The 26,904-nt window shown below is 46.5% G+C and overlaps 1 protein-coding gene across 1 annotated transcript in view; it reads left to right on the top strand.

Moving 5' to 3' along the window:
- LOC138513127 (uncharacterized) overlaps positions 1-26,904 on the top strand; it is a 1,268,315-nt gene that overhangs the window by 790,306 nt on the left and 451,105 nt on the right. Inside the window, exon 10 of the mRNA XM_069627773.1 lies at positions 1,044-1,141. Coding sequence (XP_069483874.1) covers positions 1,044-1,141 — 98 coding nt within the window. The remainder of the gene's footprint in view (positions 1-1,043; positions 1,142-26,904) is intronic.

Below are 26,904 nucleotides of genomic sequence, written 5' to 3' on the forward strand. Positions count from 1 at the left end.
TATTTGAGGGCAAGTGACCCAAAGAGAAATCATACTATGGCAACCTACCAGTCAATAAGAGTGGGTTCTGGAGTCACATTGCCGGGTGGCTTTCAACGCAATCTTCCCTAAGAGTCAGACGGGGACCCCTGTCACTGTCAGTGAAAGGGGGTCCAACCTCCTTCCCCTCCTCACACCCTGCCACAAGGGAGGCCTGTAAGGTGAGGTGTCGGGGAGAAGAGCAGTAGAAGGAAACGCTTTTGAGGAACATTTTGCTTTGTTAGGGAAGTGTATTTGCATGGTTTTGAGGTTCACTGAAATCAATGTTGCTGTTATGCACCCAAAGCAACACATCCACTCTGGGGTGTCTCTAGCGGGGTCTAGTCCTCAGCAGGATTCTTAAATAAATACATTCAGTAAAGGAGAACACCTTTCATAACGGATTCATTTTCTAAGAAAAGACACGGATGTGCTCGAGTCTCAGGAGGTGAATAGTATATGTGATGCTGGATGTGCTCCTGTGCAGCTGGGGTGGAAGAGCTTCTAAGGGGCCCAGAAAAGGCCAGGCGTCTTCCTATCCCACAGGGCCTGGCTCCAGGGGCCCCCATGCTCTCTCGCTTCTGCTCAGTGGTCCAAGTGGGCAGGAGTGGTTGGGAGCAGTGCTCCTATACTTTTTTTAATTAAGTTTTACTCTTCCTATACTTTTATTTTAAAAGGAAACTATTCTGGAATGGTTTCCTTTTAAAATAAAAGTGTAGGAAGCAGTTGAAGCTTGCGCTGCACTGCACATTTCCTTAAACAGCAGGTGCATTTGTTTGTGGACTTGTATTGTGGGTAGGAGGGGGCGTTGAGATGTTGTTTGTGGGGAATGGGGAGGCCAGCAGGAAAGGTAGCTCCACGGCCTCTGCTTTGACATTGGCCCCCGGCTTGACTTGTTGGAAGTTTGTTTGCTTTGCTGTGCTACTCAAGATGGCCGCCGCCGCTCGCTGCTGCGTGGCAGCTTCCGGGTAGGCCGCAATGTGCTGGACTACGGCTCACCCTGGTCTCCCGCTCTCTCTCCCCAGATCCTGGAGACGGTGGACTACTATGTGACAGATGGCCTGACAGACCTCCGACTCTTCGCCGTGATGGCCAGCTTGGCGCAGAAAATCGCAGCACTGGAGTAAGTGGCTGCGGCGGCGGCGCTGACGCTCATGAATTTTAACTCCTTCCTAATAAAGGGATCAAGGGGGGTCAGAAGCGGTCCATCAGAAGCTGCAGTAATTAAGGGACTTAGGCTCCTCTCTTGGGTTGGGTATTGCTTTTCCTGTCGCCCCCCACCCCCCACAGGCTGTTCACAAAAGATTAAGCTGGCTGAGGCCCCATTGATCACCGGCCTACAGCTATGCCTGGAAACAAAAGCGCGGCCTAATCTGGCCATGGACGCAGCCCAGGAAACATCAGTCTGGCTGTTCTTTTGCTTTTTAATTGCGTGCACTAAGTGTGTATGGTGGCGGCATGCATGTGGGGATGGAATACCAAGTGTGGCACCGTTGGCGGCGTCGCGGACTCCGTGTGGTGCTTGGGAATAGCGGTGGGATGGCGGTAGAAGTATCAGAGAACCCGCTGGACTACAGTATGGACACATTACGCCTCCCCGGCTCAAGTAAATGTGTGCTCTAATTATTTACAAATAGTGCCTAGCGTGCTCTTGCAATGAACTTGAGAGCACACAACTGTGAATAAATGTGCAGGCTGTATATTGTTGTCGTTTTCACTGCAACGGATGGGCCTGTTTCATACATTACATAATATAGCACATCAACCCGTAAGATAGCTCAGCACGTTAAGCACTCACATCAGTCTGTGTGTATCATGAACTGAGGGAATGAATCCCGGAAGGACCGACTCAGCCATGTTTACACCTGGGGAACGCGTTCCCCTAGTTCCGCCAGAGGGTGTGTGTCCCCAGGAGTACTCTCCTGGAGTGTTCAGGGTGAATATATAATAGGATAATGCGCTGGTCCTTTCATGGGTTGGTAAGTGGGTAACACCATTGCTTGACCTTTGTCGACAATCTTTGGCTGCTGTCACAGCACTGGAGGCATTGAGGACGGTTCTTTTTCACGTGTGTGTTGTGTAGAATGTCATTGAAATGAGTGCACAGGAATTGTGGTGCTCCCCCAGGGTTCTTACCCGAGTACCTTCTGAGATGATTACAGATCAGATGGAATGGGCATGAGTGGGTGGCATTGGGCACTGCCAGTCCAGTCTAAAAGCTCTGAATGCACCATCTTGGTAGTAGTTACATGGAGAAAAAGGCCACTGTACCCTGGTTTCTGATTGACCCAGCTACCGATTGGGGGTGGTGGGCGGGGGGTGGGCGGAGAGGGGTGAAGTCCTAACGGGAGAAGAATAGCCCCGCTTCCGGCAAGCGCAACTGGCGGAATGGGGAAAGCGAGGTCCTGCGGCTGGTTCGCCTGAATGAGGAGAATACGTCGATCGCCTTCCTCTGGGGATGCGGGTGGAGGAGTGGCGGGGGGAAGGTGGGGAATTAGGCTTGTTGTGTGATGGCGTTAGGTGAATGAGTGGGGATATCTAGAGTTTGGCACCAAGTAGCAGAGCCCCCTGTGAAGAGCAGTGTTGTGTCTGGGGCCTCCTAAACACATGTGACCAGCGGGTCCCAGGAGTTTCAGATGGACGAGTCAGAGTGGGAGCTTTTTCCATACCACCTAGAAGCAGCAGGAAGGTAGCATGGAACACTAACAAGAACACGCGTCATTATTGCCACGACATACCTTCTATTGGTCATGTGTATATTGGTTTAGAAGGTGTCGTTGAACGGATCATATCTGTTTCATTAGTTTATAACCTATTCCAGGCTTTACACTTACATTTCCCAGTGTTACTCTCCGTGGTGTGTTCCCAGTGATCTGTGTTTCACCACTCCACGTATTCACGATTCACCTGGAAAATGTTTCAAACAGTGATGTCCTGGCGCTTTTAGAAACACATATCACCTTTTACTGCAGCATGCAGAGGGGGGTGTCTCTTAGGAAGCGCTTTTAATGCAGCCGCCGAGGAGGGGTATCTCTTAGGAAGCACTTTTAATGCAGCCGCAGAGGAGGGGTATCTCTTAGGAAGCACTTTTAATGCAGCCGCAGAGGAGGGGTGTATCTTAGGAAGCGCTTTTAATGCAGCTGCACAGGAGGGGTGTCTCTTAGGAAGCGCTTTTAATGCAGCTGCAGAGGAGGGTTGTCTCTTAGGAAGCATTTTAATGCAGCATGCAGAGGAGGGGTGTCTCTTGGGAAGTGCTTTTAATGCAGCTGCAGAGGAGGGTTGTCTCTTAGGAAGCACTTTTAATTCAGCTGCAGAGGAGGGGTGTCTCTTGGGAAGCACTTTTAATGCAGCCGCAGAGGAGGGGTGTCTCTTGGGAAGCACTTTTAATGCAGCCGCACAGGAGGGGTGTCTCTTGGGAAGCGCTTTTAATGCAGCCACAGAGGAGGGGTGTCTCTTGGGAAGCGCTTTTAATGCAGCCGCAGAGGAGGGGTGTCTCTTGGGAAGCGCTTTTAATGCAGCTGCAGAGGGGGGGGTGTCTCTTAGGAAGCACTTTTAATGCAGCCGCAGAGGAGGGGTGTCTCTTAGGAAGCCCTTTTAATGCAGCCGCAGAGGAGGTTTGTCTCTTAGGAAGCGCTTTTAATGCAGCATGCAGAGGAGGGGTGTCTCTTGGGAAGCACTTTTACTGCAGCTGCAGCGGAGGGGTGTCTCTTGGGAAGCACTTTTAATGCAGCCGCAGAGGAAGGGTGTCTCTGTGGAAGCACTTTTACTGCAGCTGTAGCAGAGGGGTGTCCCTTGGGAAGCGCTTTTAATGCAGCCGCAGAGGAGGGGTGTCTTCTTGGAAGCGTTTTTACTGCACCTGAAGAGGAGGGGTGTCTCTAGGGAGGGCTTTTACTGCAGCTGCAGCGGAGGGGTGTCTTTTGGGAAGCACTTTTAATGCAGCCGCACAGGAGGGGTGTCTCTTGGGAAGCGCTTTTAATGCAGCCGCAGAGGAGGGGTGTCTCTTGGGAAGCGCTTTTAATGCAGCCGCAGAGGAGGGGTATCTCTTAGGAAGCACTTTTAATGCAGCCGCAGAGGAGGGGTGTCTCTTGGGAAGCGCTTTTAATGCAGCCGCAGAGGAGGGGTATCTCTTAGGAAGCACTTTTAATGCAGCCGCAGACGAGGGGTGTCTCTTAGGAAGCGATTTTAATGCAGCTGCAGCGGAGGGGTGTCTCTTGGGAAGCGCTTATAATGCAGCCGCAGATGAGGGGTGTCTCTGTGGAAGCACTTTTACTGCAGCTGCAGAGGAGGGGTGTCTCTGTGGAAGCACTTTTACTGCAGCTGCAGCGGAGGGGTGTCTCTTGGGAAGCGCTTTTAATGCAGCCGCAGAGGAGGGGTGTCTCTTGGGAAGCGCTTTAAATGCAGCTGCAGAGGAGGGGTGTCTCTATGGAAGCGCTTTTACTGCAGCGGAAGGGTGTCTCTTGGGAAGCGCTTTTACTGCAGCTGCAGCGGAGTGGTGTCTCTTGGGAAGCACTTTTAATGCAGCCGCAGAGGATAAGTGTCTCCGTGGAAGCTCTGCTGCACTTTCTCTATTGAAGCATTAGAGCCTTCACCAGAGGTCTCTATTGTGTGGTAGGCGGCTGTCATCCCAGTTGACGGCCCGAGCCGAAGGTGAGGGCCTCTAATAATGCGTGGGAAGGTCACTTAGTGCTCAATAGAGCCCTGTGGGACAGGGTCTAATACAGAGCTACTGCAGAGGCAAGAAACTCCCTGTGTCGCAGCCTGTCTGTATCTCATTGACTATTGTCCACCAGCATCTACACAGAAAAAGGCAAGCTTGTTATGTAGCCTGTACAGGTGGTTAGAGCCTCCATGATACGCATGCTGACTGGACAGAGAGCTGGAGTATGTGATTGGAACAGAGGAGAAGCAGAGAATGGCTAGAGAACTGGAGGCTGTGAGTGGAACAGAGGAGAGGCAGGGAATGGCTAGAGAGCTGGAAGCTGTGAGTAGAGCAGAGGAGAAGCAGAGAATGGCTAGAGAGCTGGAGACTGTGAGTAGAACAGAGGAGAAGCAGAGAATGGCTAGAGAGCTGGAGGCTGTGATTGGAGCAGAGGAGAAGCAGGGAATGGCTAGAGAGCTGGAGGCTGTGAGTGGAGCAGAGGAGAAGCAGCAAATGGCTAGAGCTGGAGGCTGTGAGTGGAGCAGAGGAGAAGCAGAGAATGGCTACAGAGCTGGAGGCTGTGAGTGGAGCAGGGGAGAAGCAGGGACTGGCTAGAGAGCTGGAGGATGTGAGTTGAGCAGAGGAGAAGCAGAGAATGGCTACAGAGATGGAGGCTGTGAGTGGAGCAGAGGAGAAGCAGAGAATGGCTACAGAGCTGGAGGCTGTGAGTGGAGCAGAGGAGAAGCAGAGAATGGCTATGGTGCTGGAGGCTGTGAGTGGAGCAGAAGAGAAGCAAAGAATGGCTAGAGAGCTGGAGGCTGTTAGTGGAGCAGAGGAGAATCAGAGAATGGCTAGAGAGCTGGAGGCTGTGATTGGAGTAGAGGAGAAGCAGGGAATGGCTAGAGAGCTGGAAACTGTTAGTCGAACAGAGGAGGAACAGTGAATGGCTAGAGAGCCAGAGGCTGTGAGTGGAACAGAGGATGAGCAGAGAATGGCTACAGAGCTGGGGGTGTGAGTGGAGCAGAGGAGAAACAGCAAGCTAGATAGCCAGAGGCTGTGAGTGGAGCAGAGGAGAAGCAGAGAATGGCTACGGAGCTGGAGGCTGTGAATGGAGCAGAGGAGAAGCAGGGAATGGCTAGAGAGCTAGAGGCTGTGAGTAGAATAGAGGAGAAGCAGAGAATGGCTAGAGAGCTGGAGACTGTGAGTAGAACAGGGGAGAAGCAGAGAATGGCTGGAAAGCTGGATGCTGTGAGTGGAGCAGAGGAGAAGCAGCAAATGGCTAGAGAGCTGGAGGCTGTGAATGGAGCAGAGGAGAAGCAGAGAATGGCTACAGAGCTGGAGGCTGTGAGTGGAGCAGAGGAGAAGAAGGGAATGGCTAGAGAGCTGGAGGATGTGAGTGGAGCAGAGGAGAAGCAGAGAATGGCTACAGAGCTGGAGGCTGTGAGTGGAACAGAGGAGAAGCAGAGAATGGCTACAGAGCTGGAGGTTGTGAGTGGAGCAGAGGAGAAGCAGAGAATGGCTACAGAGCTGGAGGCTGTGAGTGGAGCAGAGAAGAAGCAGATAATGGCTAGAGAGCTAGAGGCTGTTAGTGGAGCAGATGAGAATCAGAGAGTGGCTAGAGAGCTGGAGGCTGTGCGTGGAGCAGAGGAGAAGCAGTGAATGGCTAGAGAGCTGGAGGCTGTGAGTGGAGCAGAGGAGAAGCAGGGAATGACTAAAGAGCTGGAGGCTGTGAGTAGAGCAGAGGAGAAGCAGGGAATGGCTAGAGAGCTGGAGGCTGTGAGTGGAACAGAGGAGAAACAGGGAATGGCTAGAGAGCTGGAGTAGCAGGGAATGGCTAGAGAGCTGGAGACTGCGAATAGAACAGAGGAGAAGCATTGAATGGCTAGAGGGCTGGAGGCTGTGAGTGGAGCAGATGAGAATCAGAGAATGGCTAGAGAGCTGGAGGCAGTGATTGGAGCAGAGGAGAAGCAGGGAATGGCTAGAGAGCTGGAAGCTGTGAGTGGAACAGAGGAGGAGCAGAGAATGGCTAGAGAGCCAGAGGCTGTGAGTGGAGCAGAGGAGAAGCAGTGAACAGCTAGAGAGCTGGAGGCTGTGAGTGGAGCAGTGGAGAATCAGAGAATGGCTAGAGAGCTGGAGGCTGTGAGTGGAGCAGAGGAGAAGCAGTGAATGGCTAGAGAGCTGGAGGCTGTGAGTGGAGCAGAGGAGAAGCAGGGAATACAGGCTTTGGTCTGGATAGAACATGGATTCCAGACTTTATCTCTGTTTAATGGCAGGGACATTCTGAAAGAGCTCATATCATGAGCGTTCCACATTGCAAGAGTTCTGAAAACTGTGAGGAGCTTGGAGGGATACAGGCTATCTACAGCTGGCTCTTATTAAATTATCTTCCTACAGATCTTTAAGTTCCTCCGGCACCAACTCTCTGTGCGTCAAACACTTCGCTAAATAGCGAGCTTGTGGCCGATCTCTTTCCTTGACAGGATATCTCCTATGGAACAGCCTCCCCCTTCCTCTCCTCAAATTCCAAAGTTCCTCAAGACATTCCTTTTCACCTCCTCCTCCCCTTCCTCCCTCCTCTGCTAAACCCAACAGTTGCTGAGATTGCTGACCAGGACTCTTATGTGTCCTATTGGGTCCTGACCTCCCACACCCAATCTCCCTCAGCCTCTGCCCACTCCCAGCTTGGCACCCACTGGCCTATGCCACCACATGCCTACACTTAATGGCAGGTGTGCAGTGGTCAAAGTGAACGAAAAGAAGTAGTGGAACTATGTTCCCTAATGGCCTGCCCTGCTCCCCACAGAACCCATCACCATGCCCCCTCCCACGCACAATACAAACCTCCAAACACATGCACCTACTATTTAAGGAAACATGCAGTGCACTTAAAGGGCACATTTCAACTGCTTCCTATACTTTCATTTTAAAACTAAACCATTTCAGAACGGTTTCTTTTTAAAATAAAAGTACAGGAACAGTAAAACTTAATTTAAAAAAGTATAGGAGCACGGCTACCACCCACATTGAGTTCTGGCCCTTTAGGAACTTGCATATGTAATAGATGGGATCACAACAGAATAATTCTGAGTCCAATAAACAGAACCAACTCAGTAAGATGGCAAAGTACTGTTTTATTAACAATTATCAAAAACAGGGAGGTTACAGAGAATATCAAAAGACATACGCTCAGTCTCCCAATGATCTCCATACAAAATAAGACTTTTATACACAAAATGCATCAGAGTGACTTCATACTACGTGACAATAGTAAATACCTATCAAGGGTCGGGATTGGTTAAGGGAGACATCTAAGTATACCTTTCTATAGGAGTTAGGATTTTTATTGGCTGTCTGTTATTAGGTGGACAACGTATGCCTACCTAAAAAAAAGAAAAAAACATGTAATTTCAGAAATATTAGATAAACTGTTTCGCATTGGTTTTTGAACTTTAAGGACCTTCGGTATATAGAATGATATAATTGGTTGGCATGCTTGTGCCATGTCTGGAACATTCGGTTCAGTTAGCAGCACGTAGGCCCAGAACCAGGTGCAAGTAGATAGGGCATGAAACTACCCCACCACCCAATTAGTCCAGCATCCCTCATCGCCCATGCCTTCTGCCATGAAATTGTCTTTGTACTTGGCCTTGCAGAACATCCTTGTCTTTGAGAATGTACGAGAATGCGGGCTCTCGCTGTCATGTCAGGAACTCCAAGTTCAACCTCTAATTCCATCCTTGGCTCATGTGACAGGAGACCACAATTTGGTAAGTTTTTCAGTTTTTAAAGTTTGGCATCCATTGTGTTCTTTCTTGCTTCACCTTAATGTGAGCAGGTTCATCCTCTGCATACTCATTCTTCTTCAGGACAGATAGCTGACCTCGCTTCTAGAATCTTGACTCCAGGCCAGGCAGCCTCGCCATGCAGCTCCATGAACCTGCTATTCTGCTGCGACCCAGCTTTCCATTCTTCCTTCATGGGCTCTGGTTTACTAAATGCATGATACCAGTGCCCAGTTTTCTGTGCAATGGTGGCTTTGCCTGCATTCTATACACTACTCTTACCTAGCTTCTATGGTGATTTAATCTACCTTGTGTTTCAGCATCCGTCCTTTTGTTGAACAGTTGTCTTTCTGCGGGACTTTGTGCTCGTGTAATCATCATTTTTTACATTGGAAAGCTCACTCGATTCTTCACTTTGTCATTAGTTTCTTCAGGATCTATACATCATCTTCAGCCGGTATCTCAGAACGTTGTGCACACTTCTTTATGGCATTATTAATTTGTTGGTTGGCTTCCTTTCATACTCCTTCAGGATTTTTCTCCTGTAGGTTATCATCACATCAAGGGTACATTTGTAGGATTATCTCAATGGGTATTTTCTTTCAAACACTCGATGCAGTATTGGTATTGTGGCTGGTGTTAGGCACGGCACAATCTCATGTTTCCAATACGCGGGAGGCAGGGGGGTGGGATCTCCTACAGATGCACACAGCTCCTCGTCTACATTCCCCCCTCTGGTCGAGTACTCAACCACCTCCTCAATTCTCTCGTTGTCCTTATTTTTTCTCTTGAAGAAATGTCTATTTGGTGTCCATATCACACTCCAGGTCATGTAATTACACTGTCCATTTGGGGTACCCATCGCCCCCTGTATTTCTTGTGATCATTTGGGTATCAAAACGTTGTTCCTTCAGGTGCTAGAATGCTGGCCTTTATGTAATCTCTGGCAGCGTCATCAGTCAGCACCTTGGCTTCTGGTTCGCCCTTGGCATCAATCATGATTTTCATTCCTCCTACTTATTTGCCATTTTCTGACATTGTGCAATTATTATCCGGATCACACAGAACCCAAACATGAGCAACACTAGCATTGCTCCAAGGAATTTGGACAAGATGGCCATCCAATGAGGAATGCACGAGAACAGGAAGGCAAACCAGCTGTCATCTTCAATGCCATCTGTTTCTTCCTCCATCTTTGTGTGCAAATCCGTTAGTATTAATATGGCCTCCTTCAAGGTCCCATTTTTACCATCCTGAGGAGGTAAACAATGTGGAACATGATTGCCCGATTTTGGCGCAAACACCTCCATCCATTGCTGTGATCATGTTGAGAACATGTTTCTTCTGGAGGGTCGTTAGCCTTATGGCGCCAACTCTTCTTTTATGGTGTTAAATCCCTCTATTTAATTGTCTGGAGAAGCTCCTACCTGGTGATCTGTAACCATTTGGCATTCACCGCCATTTGAAGCCAAGGCAAGAATATAGATTTCATTATCATGGCAGTCTTGCTAAACAATGTGTGTTTATCAGAAATAGCTTTGTAGCCCTTTATTGATGTAGATGGGAAATAATTCTCCCTTTTCATCTGCAAGTGCTCTTCTTTTCTCAAATGATCATCCACTTTTGGGAAATCGTCAGTTGTGAGATCGCTTTGAGGAATCACCAATGTTGGAACATGGACGAACACCAAAGGAAAAACTCCACCCCAATTCCTGGGCAATTTCATATATGCAAGCCCAATATCGATCCATCAGAACAGCTGTCCCTTTTCCCATTCCTGGAACGTCAATTGTGGTTTTTCAGCCTTTATTCTGTCCAACGTACTGCACCTGAAGGCCCTTTAAGATGAGGCAATACTCTACAGCCTGGATGGGGATGCAGAAATTATTCAAACATCAATAATAAGACCGACTCAGGAAGTTGGCAAAATACTTGGTCCGTTTTAATAACAATTATCTAAAACAGGGAGTACAACAAACATCATCGGATGTCTGGCAGTAAGATCTCATCGTATCACATAAAAAACACGCTTATATGCTAAAAACCTGTCCTCATTGGCATCATCCTACGTGGCAAACTAAGAAAACGTACGTGACACTGTGATTGGGTAATGGGAAAACATCTAAGTATACTTTTTATGGGGGTGCTGTTGAACTGGAGGTTCCATCCAGCCCTTTAAGACGAGGTTGCAATACATTTGAGATGAATGGGGATGCAGAAGTTACTCAAACATCAATAATCCTGACGACTCAGGTAGTTGGCAAAAAGGGTATCTCCTTTAATATCAATTATCTAAAACAGGGGGTACAATGGACATCAACGGACGTCTCAGCGCAAAGATTCTCAATGCATCTTAAAAAAAAGCATTTTTTATAACAAAAGATTGTCATTGATGACATCAACCTGCGTATTACTAACATCATCCTACGTGGCAAACTCCAAAAACCTAGTGAAGAAAGTGATTGGATCTAAGGGAACATCTAAGTATACAATCCATACTAGTCTAAGAAAGTGAAAGAAAGTGATAGGCTTCTTAACATCAGGTGGGCATCTAAGCCCTCCCCTCAAACAGGTCACTATGAACGTCACTAAATACACGACGTCCCATTGGTTACACAAACTATAGGACCCTAAATCACGCAGCCCCCTACCATTGGTTGGCACTCTAACCTCCGTCAGTACTTTCCACCTACGTTATCAGCACGCAGGCTGATCTTCCAGGTGCTGGTGAGCTAGTCTTCAACCATAGCTTCCCTCCAATTAGCATATTCATACATCATCACCTCAGTGGTCCGCTGTCAACTTTGAACTTGTCCTTGGGAGTGTTCTTTGCTCTGGAGAATTCAGGGGAGTGATGGCACGCTCTGCCTTCATGCGTAGGTGTGGCCGTCATGTTCTTCCAACTTCACCTTACTACGTGACTGAAGACCACACAATCGAGCTCGTAGTGTATTTAAAATACTATTTGAAATCTTCCTTGTTTTTATCCATGCCTCTTGAAAAAGAGTTTCATTCTTTCACGCGATTTGTATCCAATGCCTGCTCACTGCAGCCTTATACGGCCTTGGCTTCTTGGGGCTAATTCAGTCTCAGTCTCGCCTTTCTGAGATTCACTCTTGTTAATTCAATTGCTTTTTTACTGCGACACACTGAAAAAGAGGCCTTCCTTTTTTAGTCCAGCTCTGCTATAATAGGTAGTGTAAACATCCATCCTTTGCTGACTCCTATATATATGTATACATTGGCGCATGCCGCACTATAAAGCTAGCCTCAAGAATACTTCATTTGCTTGTGTTTCTTTGCATATGTACACGTGTAAAATGACTTGATATCTTCATCAGTTCTGTAACATAATTGTCTTGATTTGATCCCAAGATGTCACTTATCTTTGATACTTTCTTAATGCCTTATAGAATATCTGCATTCTCTTGTCTCTGAAGCTCTTCTGTGTACGTCAGTCTTGCTTCATGTGACATCATCATTCTTCTCTTCCATTCAGCTGTCCCGTTTCTTCTGGAATTTTATTCAAATGGCCATTGCATGCTTAAAAAGCAGGATTGATGACCTGAAAGACAAAGGTTGACTTGCTGTCCTGCTTGTCTTGGACCTGTCAGCGGATTTTGACTTGGTTGACCACAAGGTACTATGTGAACACCTGGAGAGAGCAACCTATTTCTCCAAATCAGCCATCACATGGAAACAATCGTTCCTAAACAAAAGGACAATGCGAGTCTTCTCACAAACCGCAGCAGCTGACCCCATACCCATCACCTGCGGTGTGCCCCAAGGGTCTTGCGTCTCGCCCACTTTGTATAACATCTTTACAAAGCCGCTGTTCGATAAACTGGATCGTCTGGGTGTCACCTACACTAACTATGCAGATGACACCCAGATACTCCTACCCCTTACAGGCATATACGAAACAGATGTTAATGAAATTTACACCATCATTCAGGCATGGATGGTCGTCCATGGCATCTGCCTGAATGATGATAGACCTACTGCTAGTAGGCTTCATAACCAACCTAAATAAACTAACCCCCAACTATAATGCATTTAACATAGATGGGAACAACATTCCAATTGCCAAAGCAGTAAAAATGCTCGACTTCTAATTCAATGCCACGTCCAACCTCAGCAAACAAGTAAATATGACCTCCTCAGCCACTGCCTACACATGCAAACTGATAAGAGCCTGCAGACCCATGCTGTCTCCTGAAAGCTGCCTCACTCTAGCCAGAGCTCTCATAGGCTCCAAACTAGACTACTGTAATAGGCTCTACCTAGGCGCTAACAAATCAGTAATAAACAAACCTCAGACCCTATAGAACAATGCTCTCAGAGCTTCCTTAAATATACCCAGAAATGAACATATCTCAGCAACTAGGAAACAACTCAAATGGCTCTCCATGAAAAGATCAAACTCAAAACCTTATGTCTCATCTTCAAAGCGCAGCCCCCCACCCCCCATACCTCACCAAAAAATGCACCTGGAGATCCTCTACACGCTTCACCAGATCCACAGTTACCTCTTGCCTGACGGTCCCTAGGTACAACCTAAAAAGATCAGGCAGAGATAGTTTTCCAGTCCTGGCAGCCCAACTGTGGAACTCCCTCCCATCTAATATCAGGGCCATACAAGTATTCGACAACTTCAGGAGAAATGTTATCTCCTGGATACTTACCAAGAACTAAATAACTACTGTGTGCTACCTGGATATAGCCAGATACCTATCTGCACTTGACTTAGTCCACAGATGTATGTACTTTACCCTTTGCCAACCTGTTTTCCTTTGAATGTATTTACTTTACCCAGTGAGAACCTGTCTACACATTTGAATGTATGCACCTATGCAGTACAAACTGTTTGCGATGCTCATGTAACCTAACTCTAAAGCGCCCAGATACCCTGGGTCAGGCGCGCTATATGAATAAAATAACAAACAAACAAACAAAATCATACTGTCTTGTAAGCAGGTATGATTTTCTCAATGGGAACCTTGCTTCCAGGATTCTCCATGGTATCTGTATCTTCAATGGTTGTGTACTTGCCTCACACTCTGGTTCCAAAGATATAGGAACTATGGGCGAGGTGGTTGTTGTGGTGGTACTTGGCTCCTTCTCTACACTGTTGTGATTGGGTGTCTACTATCAGGTGGACAACTCTGCCCACCTCTGGTGCAAGTCATTGCGAACGTCATCAAATACACAACATTTCATTGGTTTCTATACTATAGGGCTCTTTGGTACGTGGCTCTCTATGATTGGTTGGCACGCCTGTATCCTTCTGGATTATTCCACTCGTTATCAGCATGCAAGTCGGTACCCCAGGTGCTGGTGGGTTGGCCTTGACCATGCCTCCCGACCCAATTAGCCCATCACCTATCATCACTCAAGCTGTCTGCCATGAGAATAGTCCTTTGAACTTGGCCTTGCAAGTATCCCTGCATCTGGGAATAAAAGGGAGTGTGAGCATGATGTTATCTTCTGTTCTTGGTGCAGCATGCCCAAAGTCTATTTTCATCAGACCATGTGACTGGAGACCATGTTTTGTGCTCCTTTGTTGTATTAAATGATATTAAATGAATAAAACTTGTCCCTTATTGTCCTTTTGCTGCACCTTAACAGGAGCTCATCTCTCGTCTCATGCTCATTGTATCTTTTCATGATAGATAACCAGTTTCTTGGCTGCCTTAATCCTTGACACTGGGCCAAGCAAACCTTGTTGATTCTTCTTCCATCTTCAGATTCCTGTACATATATATACCTCGGCTACACCACCTACACCATTCACTATGTATAGCCAGCCTTATAATTATTTCGTCTACTTGCGGTACTGCATCTGTATAATTTTAAAATGTTTTTCATTTTCTTCTGTGCTCTTCACACATGTGATCTTCATTCTGCACGTAAAAGGTCACTCTATTCTTCATTTCATCATCAGGTTCTATATGGTCTGTTCATCGTCTTTCTTGTCATGTCTTCTGAGGAGTGTCACTTTCTTCATGTGATGTCACTGGTCGCTTCTTTTATCTGTATTCACATGCTCTTCAGAGATTCTTCCCAAGAGACTGTCAGCTCTTTGTGGATAAATAAAGAATGGCCTCCATCTGGAACAGCCTCCCTGCCTCTCTGAAAATTGAGGAGAACCATCTCCAGTTCCAGAAGCACCTCAAGGCCTTCCTCTTTACTTCTGCTTTCTCTCCTCCTCTCTCCTGCTGCTCTCCTGGCTGAAACCGAAAGGGCACTGGTCACCTGGCTGCCATCTGTTCTTGGGCCCAGGTCCCCTCCCTGCAGTTGCACACCTGCACTGCCCCCTGCAAACCTTGCACTCTGGGGCTGTTTCTGTATCCCTGCACCCCCTTACCAGCACTTGACACCTGATGCCTGCACGTCCCCTTGCACCTGCCACCAGCTGTCCGCACTTTTATTTATTTTTCTTATTTATTGTTTTTATTAATTTACTGTTTATCCTATGTACTGGACTTCCCCTTCTCCCCTCCCCTGCACTTGCGCAATCTCAATGACACCTGGCCTAGTAAGATCATTGTCTCTGACTTCCCCCCGTTCCCCTCCCTTGCCTCGGTGCGCCTTGTTCCCAACAGATAGACAATTTAGGGGCGGGTCTTCTGTTAGAGGCCGTTGGCTCCTCCTCTACAGTACTTCTTTCCATGACCCTGGAAACACATTGTAGCATTAACTAATGGAATCACGGCCACTAGGCTGGATTCGGCTTCGACCCATATCAATAATTCGGGGTATTGAGCCCAAGACTTCAGGCATTCATCAGTCACCTTCTGTATTCCTTGCACTGCTTTCTTCCTCAACAAATGAGCTGCACAGGAAATCATTCCATCTTCCCATCCTTTGCCTGTACTAACTCGCACATAGATCAACAGCTGTGATTGTTCCCACCATCCAGGTATCCAAGCTTTTTTGTCATATCAGAACAGTTCTTCTTCTTAATTTCTTGAATTATCTCCTTATCTTGTCCTGCAGCAGGATACACAAGCATCTTGTCTGTCCAACCAGGCTCCTTCTACATCTGAGTAGTCTTAATATAGTCATCCTGGCATGGGAACAACTGTCTTGTTCTCCTTCACAAGGTTGCCCAACTCCCTTGGAACAGTCCCAGAGTAGTACATGCTGCAAGATGACTGAGGCATTTTACATCGGATGCCGACACCTCCTTTGAAATGAAAGTCTTTACTGTATTGATGGCATAGGGGATGAGAGAGCAGACATAGCAATTCTCATCAGATGCTCTTTCTCCCACCTTTTTCATGTGCTCACACGACATATTATTCCCCAGGTGAGTTGAATCAACTAAATAGGCATTTATCCCCTGGTTATCTTCCTCTGAATCCCTTTTGTGTCGTCTAACATACCCATAGAGATCAAATAAATTATAGTTGTTTGTACTCATAGTAGGGAAAATCATAGGAGCTCTTTCTTCAACAGGACCATTAGGATAATAGAGGCTATGAAATGTAAGGTACAAGAAAATAAAGAGAATACATACATATGTATATTACGCATAGAAGTCTGGAGAACCATTTGCTGTGCCACCCTAACGCTTACTGAACCAGCGCTCTCTCGATTACCACATTTTCCGACTCATGTCTAATTTTTGATACAAATAGCTAATTTCTTTACATTTGTAACTGCACAATCTGTTCAATCATAGCAAGAAGGAGTCTTCTTATCACTGGACCGTTCTTAGGATCCTGTAAAAAAGTATGAATATTAATGTCCCTTTTGACAAGAGCAGGATAAGACTGAAGTATAAACACAAAAATAACAACCACAAGCTGATGTGTGTCTTTGTCGGCAGGTATCATGTATTTTATCAATTTTAGAACAAATATTTTCCACAAAATGAATCTGGATACTGATCCTTTTTCCAATTTCTAATCAAGAACTGATGTTTAGGCATGATGTCAGTGCAACATTAAATTCTTCAAAAATATTTCTAAAAGTTTGTTTCAACCTCTGGAATTCCCCTGCAAGTCTTTTGCACTTTCTGATAAAACATATAAGAAGCGTCCATTGAATTCCAGTCCAAAGAAAGTATGTGCTAATCACTTGCTTGCTTTATCATCCTTATTCTTGATCATGGAACGGGTCTGCACACATAGAAATGTGTCTTCTTGTCTTGCTTCTGGTCCAGCAACCGTTGGAGGGGGGCCTCGCCTTTATAAACCTTCACGTCACTCAAATGAAGGCATGCTCATCTTCCCGATACCTTAACTACAGAAGGGAAGACTTCCTAAATAATAAAGGGGCCATTGAACCTAGGTTTGTTCCACCATCGGGTAAAGTATTTAATTAAAATCAGGTCCCCAACATTTAATATTGTCGGTAACAATAGTTCACTTGGATTGGTCACCGGATCGTCCTCTTCCATGTTCTCAGACCTCTCCCCCGATGCTTGAGTTGATCTAAAATGAAAGAAATACTGGTAGTCAAACATGTCAAATAAATGTGCATTTCGTCACCTAGAGTTTTTGCTGCACTCTGAGCATCACTCCAAACCCTAGATGGAGGTGTAAGAGGTGCTGTCATACGATGCCCTGTCACTAATTGGTGCGGGGAAGGGGTGGTCTGATTCCAAAGGGCATACAAGGCAGGTAGGCAATCTAGCCATGCCTTTGTTTAAATCAATGTACTCTTGGCAATCCTCTCTTTGAGGATGCCATAGAGTCTCTCACATATCCTGTTCGCTTGTGGGTGACATACAGAATAAAAGGTGTGCTTTATACTTAATAGAAGCCCTATTTGTTCGAATAATTAATTGACAAAATGTGGCCCATTTTCAGATTTTAGTACTTCGCACACACCCCACCTTGAAAGGACTTAGCGCACTATAAACTTTGCTGTTCAAATGGCATCAGGGTGTGCACATGAACCGGCTTCGATCAACCTAGAGAAGGGACACACCACCACTCATAGGTACATATAGCCATTACATTTCTGTAGCATATCGACATAGTCGATATGTAATTGTTGAAATGGACCATGCAGTTGTTCAAGTGCAACTTTCAATAATGCTGTCAGCATTACTGGCTTTCCAGTGTTTTCCTGTTGCCATAAAGCTTCCGTGGGGGGGTAAAGAACAGCTGCTCCGCTTCCATAGCTCTTGCTCTTCCTGTGGTGCTCTTCCCCAAATCTTTATTAATTGAGTTATTGACAGCATATTGGACCCTTCTCGTACTAACATGGTTCTAGTTAAACTTTCTTTAATATCTTCAGTATTGAAGCTTGAAATATCTGGGGAATATGCAACTCTTTTGGCTTCTATGTCTGCGGCTTCGTTTCCGCGAGAGATAAAGTCTGTTTGTTTAATATGGGCTGTGCATTGTATGACCGCTATGGCTACTGGGAGTTGTAGTGCCTTGATGAGCCTGTTTAATAAGAATGCATGCTGTACTGGAGAGCCGTCTGCATGGAGATAGCCTCTCATTTTCCAACGTGACAGCCTTGAGTGTACGGTTGACATCACATAGGCAGAGTCACTGTACACCGCCACTTCCTGTCCTTCATGTTTCTCGAGCACCACAATAAGCACTACTAATTCTGTTGCTTGTGCTGAAAAGTGAGACAGTAGTATTGCACTCGTCACTATTTCAAATTCACCATTTAATCTGTACCTTACTACTGCAGACCCCGCTAGTCTAGTCAATTTTCAAAGAAACATCAATAAAAAATAATTCCACACCCGCTAAAACATTTTAGTTCATCCGGGGTATGCCTTCATAGAATTCAACATAGTTTGCACAGTCATGCACATGGTCAATTTCTTCTACAGGTTCAGCTATAAACGTCGCTGGATTCACTATTTTACATTTTACAATTTTAATCACTGGATTGGAAATCATTAGTTCATAAGCAAAACCTCTTTGGGATGTTAACGCACCCTTGGGTTGTTCTAAAATGGCAAATAAGGCATGCTCCACGTAAAGAGTCATAGAACAGCCCATGAAAATACTTGTAGACTTCTCAATTGCAAATGCGGCAGCTGCCGAAGATTGTTCACGAGGGTAATGTCCTCTCATAACTGGATCTAAAATCCCACTGTAATATGCCAGAGGTTTGTACCTCAATGTTGTTCTGTGTGTAAGCACTGCTGTCTCCCATTAATGGTGGCACCCGCTGGGAAGTATGTATGGATCTCTTTGACTCCTCCAGAGTCTTTATTAACATTTAAATGGTACTGTCATGGTATAAGGCCCTCAGGCAAACCTCCTCCTCTTTGATAGGCAGTTCCCTCACCTTATCAACTTCCTCTTATCTCCAGCTGTCCCCTACTCTCTTCCCCTGGCTCCCTTAATGTCCCTGGTCTCACTGAGACATGGTTCACAGCCAGCTCTATTACGGGTTTTGACACTCTTCTCCCCGATGGCTACAAGATCCTCTCAGCTCCCAGATCCAATCGGCCTGGAGGGGGTGTAGCCCTTATCCTCCCTGAGTGGATCCCTGCCTCTCTCATTCCCACTCAAGCTTACTCTTTGTTCGAATGCCTAGTTTTCAGGCTCTCACTCTCTCCTAGCCACTCTCTTGCTGTTGCTACTCTTTAGTGGCCCCCTGGTCAAATCACCTCTTTTTTTCTCTGAGTGGGCTGACCTCTCCTCTTCCCTCTTGGCCTCAACCACTCAACTTCTCCTCCTTTGTGACCTCAACATCCATCTTGATTCTACCTATCCCTCATTTTCACTCTTTCGTGAACTCTGCAATTCACTCTCCCTCTCTATCCTTCCCTCCGGCCCGACTCACTTGGCTGGCCACACAATTGACACTCCTCTCTCCTGCAGTGATCACTGCCTCCTCTCCTCTCATCTCTCCATCTCCTCCCCCTAAGCCAAGTCCACTCTTAGATTGCCACCCACCTTTTCAGATATCCGGCCCATGAACCGTGTCTCAGTCAAGGCCTTTGCTGCAACCTTCTCCCCCACTATTCCACCCCAGGCTGACTCATACCCTGACACAGCCCTCTCTCTTCTCTACTCCTCTATTTCTGCTACTCTTGATACTCTTGACCCCGTCATGAGGATCCGTTTGAAGTCCAAAGCCAAGTGCAATTCTTGGTATGACTCTGACCTAGCCACACTTAAACAGAAGTGTAGCGTGGTGGAGAGGAAATGGAGGGGTTCTTGCTCATCCTCTGACAAACTGGCCTGCCGCCTGCTCCAAAGGCAATACCGTCTTGCTGTCCACACTAAGAAAAGAGTCCACATACAAGCCTGTGTCTCTGCGGCATCTAACAATTCGGCCAAACTTTTCAAAATCTGCAAGGAGCTGGTCAAACCTGCTGCAATCTCCACCCCTCCTCTCACCTCCTAGGATCTTTGCAATGCCCTTGCCTCTCACTTTATTTCTAAAACCCAGGACATCCTGTCCACCCTCTCCTCCATTCCCCCTCCTCCTCCCTCTGCCCTATGCTTCTCGGCCTACTAACCCTGTCTCAGCTACTCCACATCCCCGTTTCTCCTCCTTTCCTCTTTTCTCTGCATATGAAATATCTAGACAAGTCCGATCTATGAAAACCTCATCAAAACAGGTCCATCCCTGTTCCTATAAAACCATTAAGGACCACATTGACACCCTTGCGCCAACCCTTGCTGATTTCTGCAACCTCTCCTTGGCCTCTTGCTGACTCTTTCCCCTCCCCCTCTTAAACACTCCCTTGTGCATCCTCTCCTCAAGGAATCCACTGCTGATTCATCATGGCCGGCAAACTACCGCCCAATTTCCATTACTCACTTTATGGGTAAGCTCCTGGAAAAGCTGGCCATCTCTGAGCTTTATCTCCCTTCCGACGCTGTTGGCTCCCTCCTTGACCACCAATCTGGCTTCAGAGCTGCCAGAAGTACGGAAACTGCTCTCCTGAACATCTGTGAAAACCTGCTCTCCAACCTCGATTCTAACATTCCCTCTGTCCTAATCCTACTTGATCTCTCCTCTGCTTTTGACACGGTCAACCATTCCACCCTGCTCAATCGTCTTCGTGACAACCTGGGTATCACTGATCAGGCTCTCGCCTGGCTGACCTCTTTTCTCTCTGATCGACCCTCCCAGGTACAACTTGGGTCCTTCCTATCTTCTATCTCCCTCTCCACATGTGGTGCTCCCCAGGGGTCTGTCCTTTCGCCCTGGCTTTTCAACCAGTACCTGGCAACCCTTGCTTACTGCATCCCAATGTTCTGCTCAACTTTCCAGTGCTATGCTGATGACACCCAACTCATTGTAAGGCTTCCTTCTGCCTCCTCCTCTCCTTCCCTCATCTATGAATGTCTAATCGACATTCAAAATTGGTGTGCCGCCAATGATCTATGTCTAAATGCCAACAAGACTGAGATCCTTCTTATTGGTACACCATCTCCATCCTTTCCTCTCACTCTCTGGTCAGCCTCCCTTGGCCCTCCTCCCACCCCCACCTGTGCAGCTAAACACCTTGGGTTTATCTTTGTCTCTCAAGCCCTGGTTATTTCCAGACTGGATTACTGTAACATCCTCTTTCTAAATCTACCTGCCTCCACTCTCCATCCTCTACAGCTAATCCAGAACAGGACTGAGAGACTTGTCCTTGGCCTCAAGCCCTGGGATCGTATCTCTACAGCCTTGAAATCCCTTCATTGGCTCCCAGTGGATGCAAGGATTACATTTAAAACCCTCTGCATTGTCCACAAGTCTTTCTGGGGCCTGGGTCCAAAATACCTTCAACTATCCCTCTGTAAAAACCTCCACTTGTGAGCCCTTCGCTCCTCTACTTCTAACTCCCTCAGGGTTAGTCGTTTTGCAAAAAAATGAGCTGGGGGTAGAGCTCTGTCATCTGCTGATGCGTCCCTTTGGAACAGCCTCCCGGCCACCTTGAAACTTGAGGAAAAACATCTTCGGTTCCGGAAACTTCTCAAGACCTTCCTCTTTGCCTCTGCCTTTGCCCCCCTTCTCCCTTGTTGATCTGTTTCTTCTCTTGGCATTGTGCACCTGGCCACCCTCTGTTCTTTCGGGCCCAGGTATCTGCTCACCCGGCCACCCTCCTGCACTGCCTCCAGGCCACCATCTGCACTAGGGTTTCTGTATCTGTGCCCATACAATCCCCCTACCACGTTTCTTCTGCACTTATCAGATATACCTTTCTGACTAACTTTCACCTGCCACTTGCTTGCTGCACTACCATGGTTTATCGCCTTTATTTATTATTTATTCTATTTAATATTTATTTATGTTTTCTCTCCTCTTCCTCGCACTTTTCACTCCCCCCTTTCCATGCACTTTTCCCCCCATTTTCCTTTTCCATTCACTTGCGCTTTCTTAAATGTCATTGGGCCTAGTAAGATCGCTGTTTTTCAGTTTTTCTCCCTTGTTCCCCACCCTTTTTGCCTGGTCGCGCTCTGAAACACTTGTGTGTGATCACAATATAAATAAAATATCATTTCATTTCATTATCATTTCATTCCATGATGGCCCCATTTGCGTGCGAGAATAGATAAAATTCCTTGCCTAGTTGGAAATCCCTAAATTGCTGTACAAATTGCTCTTTTCAACTCCTCAAATCGTTCCTCCATTTCTTGAGTCCATTCTATCTTTTCCTTACCAACTTGTGCCTTCTTTAATACTTGCAAAAGTGGCTTGGTATAAGTGCTGTAATCAAACACCCAGGCTCTGTAGTAATTGCAGAAGCCCAGAAACTGCTGCATCTGTCTTACTGTGTTTGGTTTCTGTGTTTTCACAATTGCCTCAGCCCTTTCGGGTGTCACCTTCTTCCCCTCATGGGAAATTAACTGACCTATGTACAACCCCTCTTCCTGGCAATACTGTAACTTCTCCTTGTACCCCTTATAGTCCTTGCCTGCTAAAATAGCCATTAGTTGGACAGAGTCTTGCCTACACTCGTCCTCTGTTGCACTACAAATCAATATGTCATCTATGTACTGTATCACCACACTCTTAAGATCGATATTGCCTAAATACATCTGTAGGACTCTGTTAAAGACTAATGGGGACTCACAGTACCCTTGAGGAAGAAGAGAATGTTTCAGTCTTTTTTGTCTAAAGGAAGTCAGGTGCTGTGAGTCCTTATGCAACGGGATCGAGAAAAACACATGTTTTATATCGATCACCATGAAGTACTGAGCTTCAACTGGGATGCTGCACAATATTGTCGCAGGATTAGGATCTAAAGGAAACATTTTTCCCCTACAATTTGGTTAAGCGTTTGCAAATCCTGGATAAATCAACCCCCCTTTAGATTTGTTTATTGGATGCACTGTGGTATTGCACGATGATTCTGATGGCACTAGGATCCCCTGATTCATCAGTGCTGAAATAGTTTGAAATGTACATTCATCAGTTTCTCTGGACATGAGGTACTGTTTCGCTCGGGGTAAAATTGCTTCTGGTTTAAGTTTTATTTTAACCTTTTACTTTACTTTATTTCACTTATACCGCGGAGCCAATGAACCCGAAGGCGTGAGGGCGCATAGAAAACAAACAAACATAAATACATATGCAGGTATGATAATGCACAGAAGAAAAATACATGGAGAACGGGCGGAGACATCAATCGACCTTGAATGGCGAAGGAATAGAGCAATGCCATTTTAAGCACAAGGGAGTGGATCAGCCGGAGGAACTATGTTCCAGTATATATCACAATATCAGGTCGCATTGCGAAGATCCTCTAGGAAGATATTAACAACATTTTAGGAAGACATGTAGGGTACTACCCCCACAGCCCACTAATACACAGTCACTATTAGGTTGAGTACACCAGTCATTGATGTCCAGTCTGCAAAGAATCAAAAGATTGGACCGCCCGACTACGCCGGGACCTGTTCTCTGGCGCAGCCAAGCGAGTACTTTATTACGTAATGCCTGTGTAGACTCTTCACTTTCCATTTTCGGAATATTGGTTACAACAGAGTCTGAGATGTTTTTGTCATTAATGCTTGGCCATTGTGACTTTCGGGATTGCAAATTCCACGAGGAGCTCTTCTTATGTTCAACAACTGCCGTTAAAGGAAGTTTAACTGAATGTGGACCAATCACCGGTGCACAGAGGAAGGGGAGATGTGCTGAGACCCCTTGATGCAGCATGCATGGGAGGACCCAGCTACCTCATCAGTAGCTAGGATTAGCCCCTTGGCCTTTGTAGGCACCATACTGGAGCATACGGTTTGTGAGGTATAATCTGTCGACTCCCTTTTTAAGGTAGCCTGACAAGCAAAGTCCAGTTTAATTGGTTGAGGCAATGCAGATGGTCCAAGGAACTTGTCTATAGGAGGGGCTGTGCCTTCACTAGGCAGATGTAAGTCCTCCACCCATGCACTCAAGGCATCCACCAATATACTCAGATCAATGGGACTATTGCATAATAGAAGCTCTTTGGCAATATTAGCCATAAGAGAGGGCCATTGCTCTATTTGGGATGAGGTAAAAGGCGCTGGGAGAGTGGTTGAACCCGTCGCGTCAACCATATCTACCACGCCAGTTCCTCATGTGTTGCAATGCAAATCCGCTGCATTCAGATTCCCAGCCATTGGGTCAAACAAACCACCCTTCTCACACTTGGCCGGTAAAACTAGCACAAGCCACATGTGGGGAGCTAGGGACCAGGGGATCTGCCTACGCTGAGAGAAAAACAACACTATTGTATAACCAGGGTACTGCATCTGTAGCGGCACTGTCAATACTGATAAAATGACCACAATTCTAGCCGCCCACAGTATAACGAGCTCACCGCAACGGGTTACACTGCAGCTTACTTCCGCTTGCTGGGCCCCTGAAGTTTATGACTTTGCGTTGTGTGACTGTGTCCATCCTTCTGTGAGCCGTGAGTCACAAGGCGACTGGTAACTTCCGGTGATCTCCGAGATGAAGGGGAGAACCCGCGGGTCGCAGAGGCATCCTGCTGGCGCCCCGCTGGGATCAAGGGAACCTCAGAGTCGCAGGATCACACAGGGCAGCAGCGCCTGCACCCACACGCACCTCAATCGGCTGCTAGAGGAAAGGACCTACACAAGCATCAGGCCGCATGGCCACAGAAGGTTGCCGCCTCCTCCGACGCTCGTTTCTCCTTCCCTATTCCCTTCAATAGACCCACGTCTTTGAGGCCCGTGGTCCATAGGACACTTGGCACCTTTTGTAGATCCTCCTGAAAAAAAGCTGGTTGTTGCCGCATTATCGCCATTCGCTGTGGGATTTCTCGTCTCTCTATCCTTATCCAGTATGTAATGCTCATAAAAATTGCTATTTCATCATCAATACATACATCTCTGAAAATATCTTCATCTCAAATATCAGTCAATCTGTCCCCCTCTTCAAGATCTATCACTGTTCTCCTTGATCTTCCTTCGTCATCTACCCCTTAAAGCATTGCTATCTTGCCTCGGACTATAGCTGCTTCCAACTCCATAGGGATAGTCTATCCATCTTCCTCATCCATAGGTATTCGTGGTCTAAATAATAATTAATCAGGAATTCTCACAATCTTCCCTACCAGACCAGGTAGCCATGTCAGCGAAATGTTTATTCCATATAAAACGATTTCCGGATCTACCGGGACGCCTCACAGAGCCACTTTCCCTGTGAATGTTAGTATGAACTCTCCCACATTCAAATAGTGTATCCCTGGAGTGGAGCACCCTATTCCTTGATCAGTAAATGAAATCATCATGTTAAGTTTTGTCATTAAATCTCTTCCCAGAAAGTTAACTGGTGTTTGTTGTGAATATAATAAAGGAACAGACATGTCACATTCCCCTATGGAGACCGGTAATTCATCAGTAAAAGGAACTAAATTCCTAGCTCCAGAGAACCCTTGAGAATTCATGGCAATAACTGACATTGGGTATTTTCCTTCCCGTATACATGAACAAGTTGCCCCAGTGTCTACAAGAAAAGAAAATGATTTGCCCCTTATGGTCACATTTTCCATTGGTTCCTCTTGGGGGTCTGGTGTCCGTGATAGTAATGAACACATCAAGTCACCCTGTGAGCTGTCCTATTGAGGATACAAGCTCATCCCCGTCCCTGTGAAAGGATTTCCTCCTACCAAGGTGATGCCTCTTATTCTGGGCGTCAATAATTGCCCTGTTTGTATATTGTCGTGTCTGCATAGGGGCTTGTTGTGATTGCCCTTGCAGTGGGTGCATTTGTACTTGTCCCTGCTGTTGCGCTTACTGTATTTGCGGCACGTGTGCCTCATAGGATGTGTGATCCTGGGTAAATCCCTCTCTTGTTTGTGTGCTGTATGGCAGTGGATAAGTTGTCCCCCTTCTTGAAAACTGGCCGTTTTGTACACTCCCTTGGCTACTGCATACACACACAATATGTCCTGTTATTCGACAATTCTCACACACTGGGGGCGACCCTCTGGCAAACGCTCCTTGGTTATATCCTCCCTGAACACTCTGGCTCTCATTCTGAGTATTTTGAAATCCACCTTGGTTGTTCTGAAATCTGCCTGCTCTGCCCCTAAAACTCATGCCTCTGCCTCGCAGCTCAAACCCATATCCACCGTGATCCATCGGGCGTGAATTATTCACCTGCATTCCCAGTCCTTCTCTGCTTGTCAATACCACCGCTTCTATGGCAAATTGTGACAGTTTCTTCGTAACTAATTTGGCTTCCTCGATTTTTGGTTGACTTCCTTTCATACTCCTTCGTGATTTTCCTCCTGTAGGTTATTGTCATGTCAAGGGTGCATTCGGTAGGGTTCACTCAATGGGCAACACTTGCTGTGGTATTGGTATTATGGTTGGTGTTAGGCACGGCACAATATCATGTTTCAAATACACGGGAGGTAGGAGGGTGGGATCTCCTGCAGATGCACACAGCTGCTGCTCTACAACTTCCCCCATGGTACTCCTAGCACTTACCCCCCACACCCTCATCCCTCTTTCTCTGCACTCACACTTTATGAATGCTCACAAGGCCTAGTAGGGCCGCCTCTATCTTTCATTGTTATATTTGCCTTTCATTCCCATGTTCCCTCCCTGGTGCCCTGTGGGCGCTTTGAAACACAATTTACTTAATGTATAATAAGCACCTTACAAATGCAGAATAAATACATACAGGGTAAGACCTGTCCTGTTGGGGACTGCTATGAGAGTCCTCTGGATGCTGCAGAAGTAGTACCAGTGTTAGAAGTAGTATTAGTAGCAGTAGTAATAGTAATAGCATCAGTAATAATAGCCACAGTAGTATTAGTAACAGCAGCAGCAGTAGCAGTTGCAGCAGTAGTAGTATAAGAAGGAGCACTACTAGCATCAGTAGCAGTAGATCAGTAGTAGGAGCAGCAGTAGTACCAGTGGTACCACTAATAATAGTAGCAGTAGTATTAGTAGCAGTACCTGTAGTATTAGTAGCAATGGTAGTACTAGCAGGAGTAGCAGTGGCAGTCGTAGTACTGGTTGGAGTGGTACTGGCAGAAGTGGCAGTACCAGTAGGAGTAGATTAATAGTG

The sequence above is a fragment of the Ambystoma mexicanum genome, chromosome 12, assembly GCF_040938575.1.
Source record: "Ambystoma mexicanum isolate Mex_15411 chromosome 12, UKY_AmexF1_1, whole genome shotgun sequence".
Taxonomy (NCBI): domain Eukaryota; kingdom Metazoa; phylum Chordata; class Amphibia; order Caudata; family Ambystomatidae; genus Ambystoma; species Ambystoma mexicanum.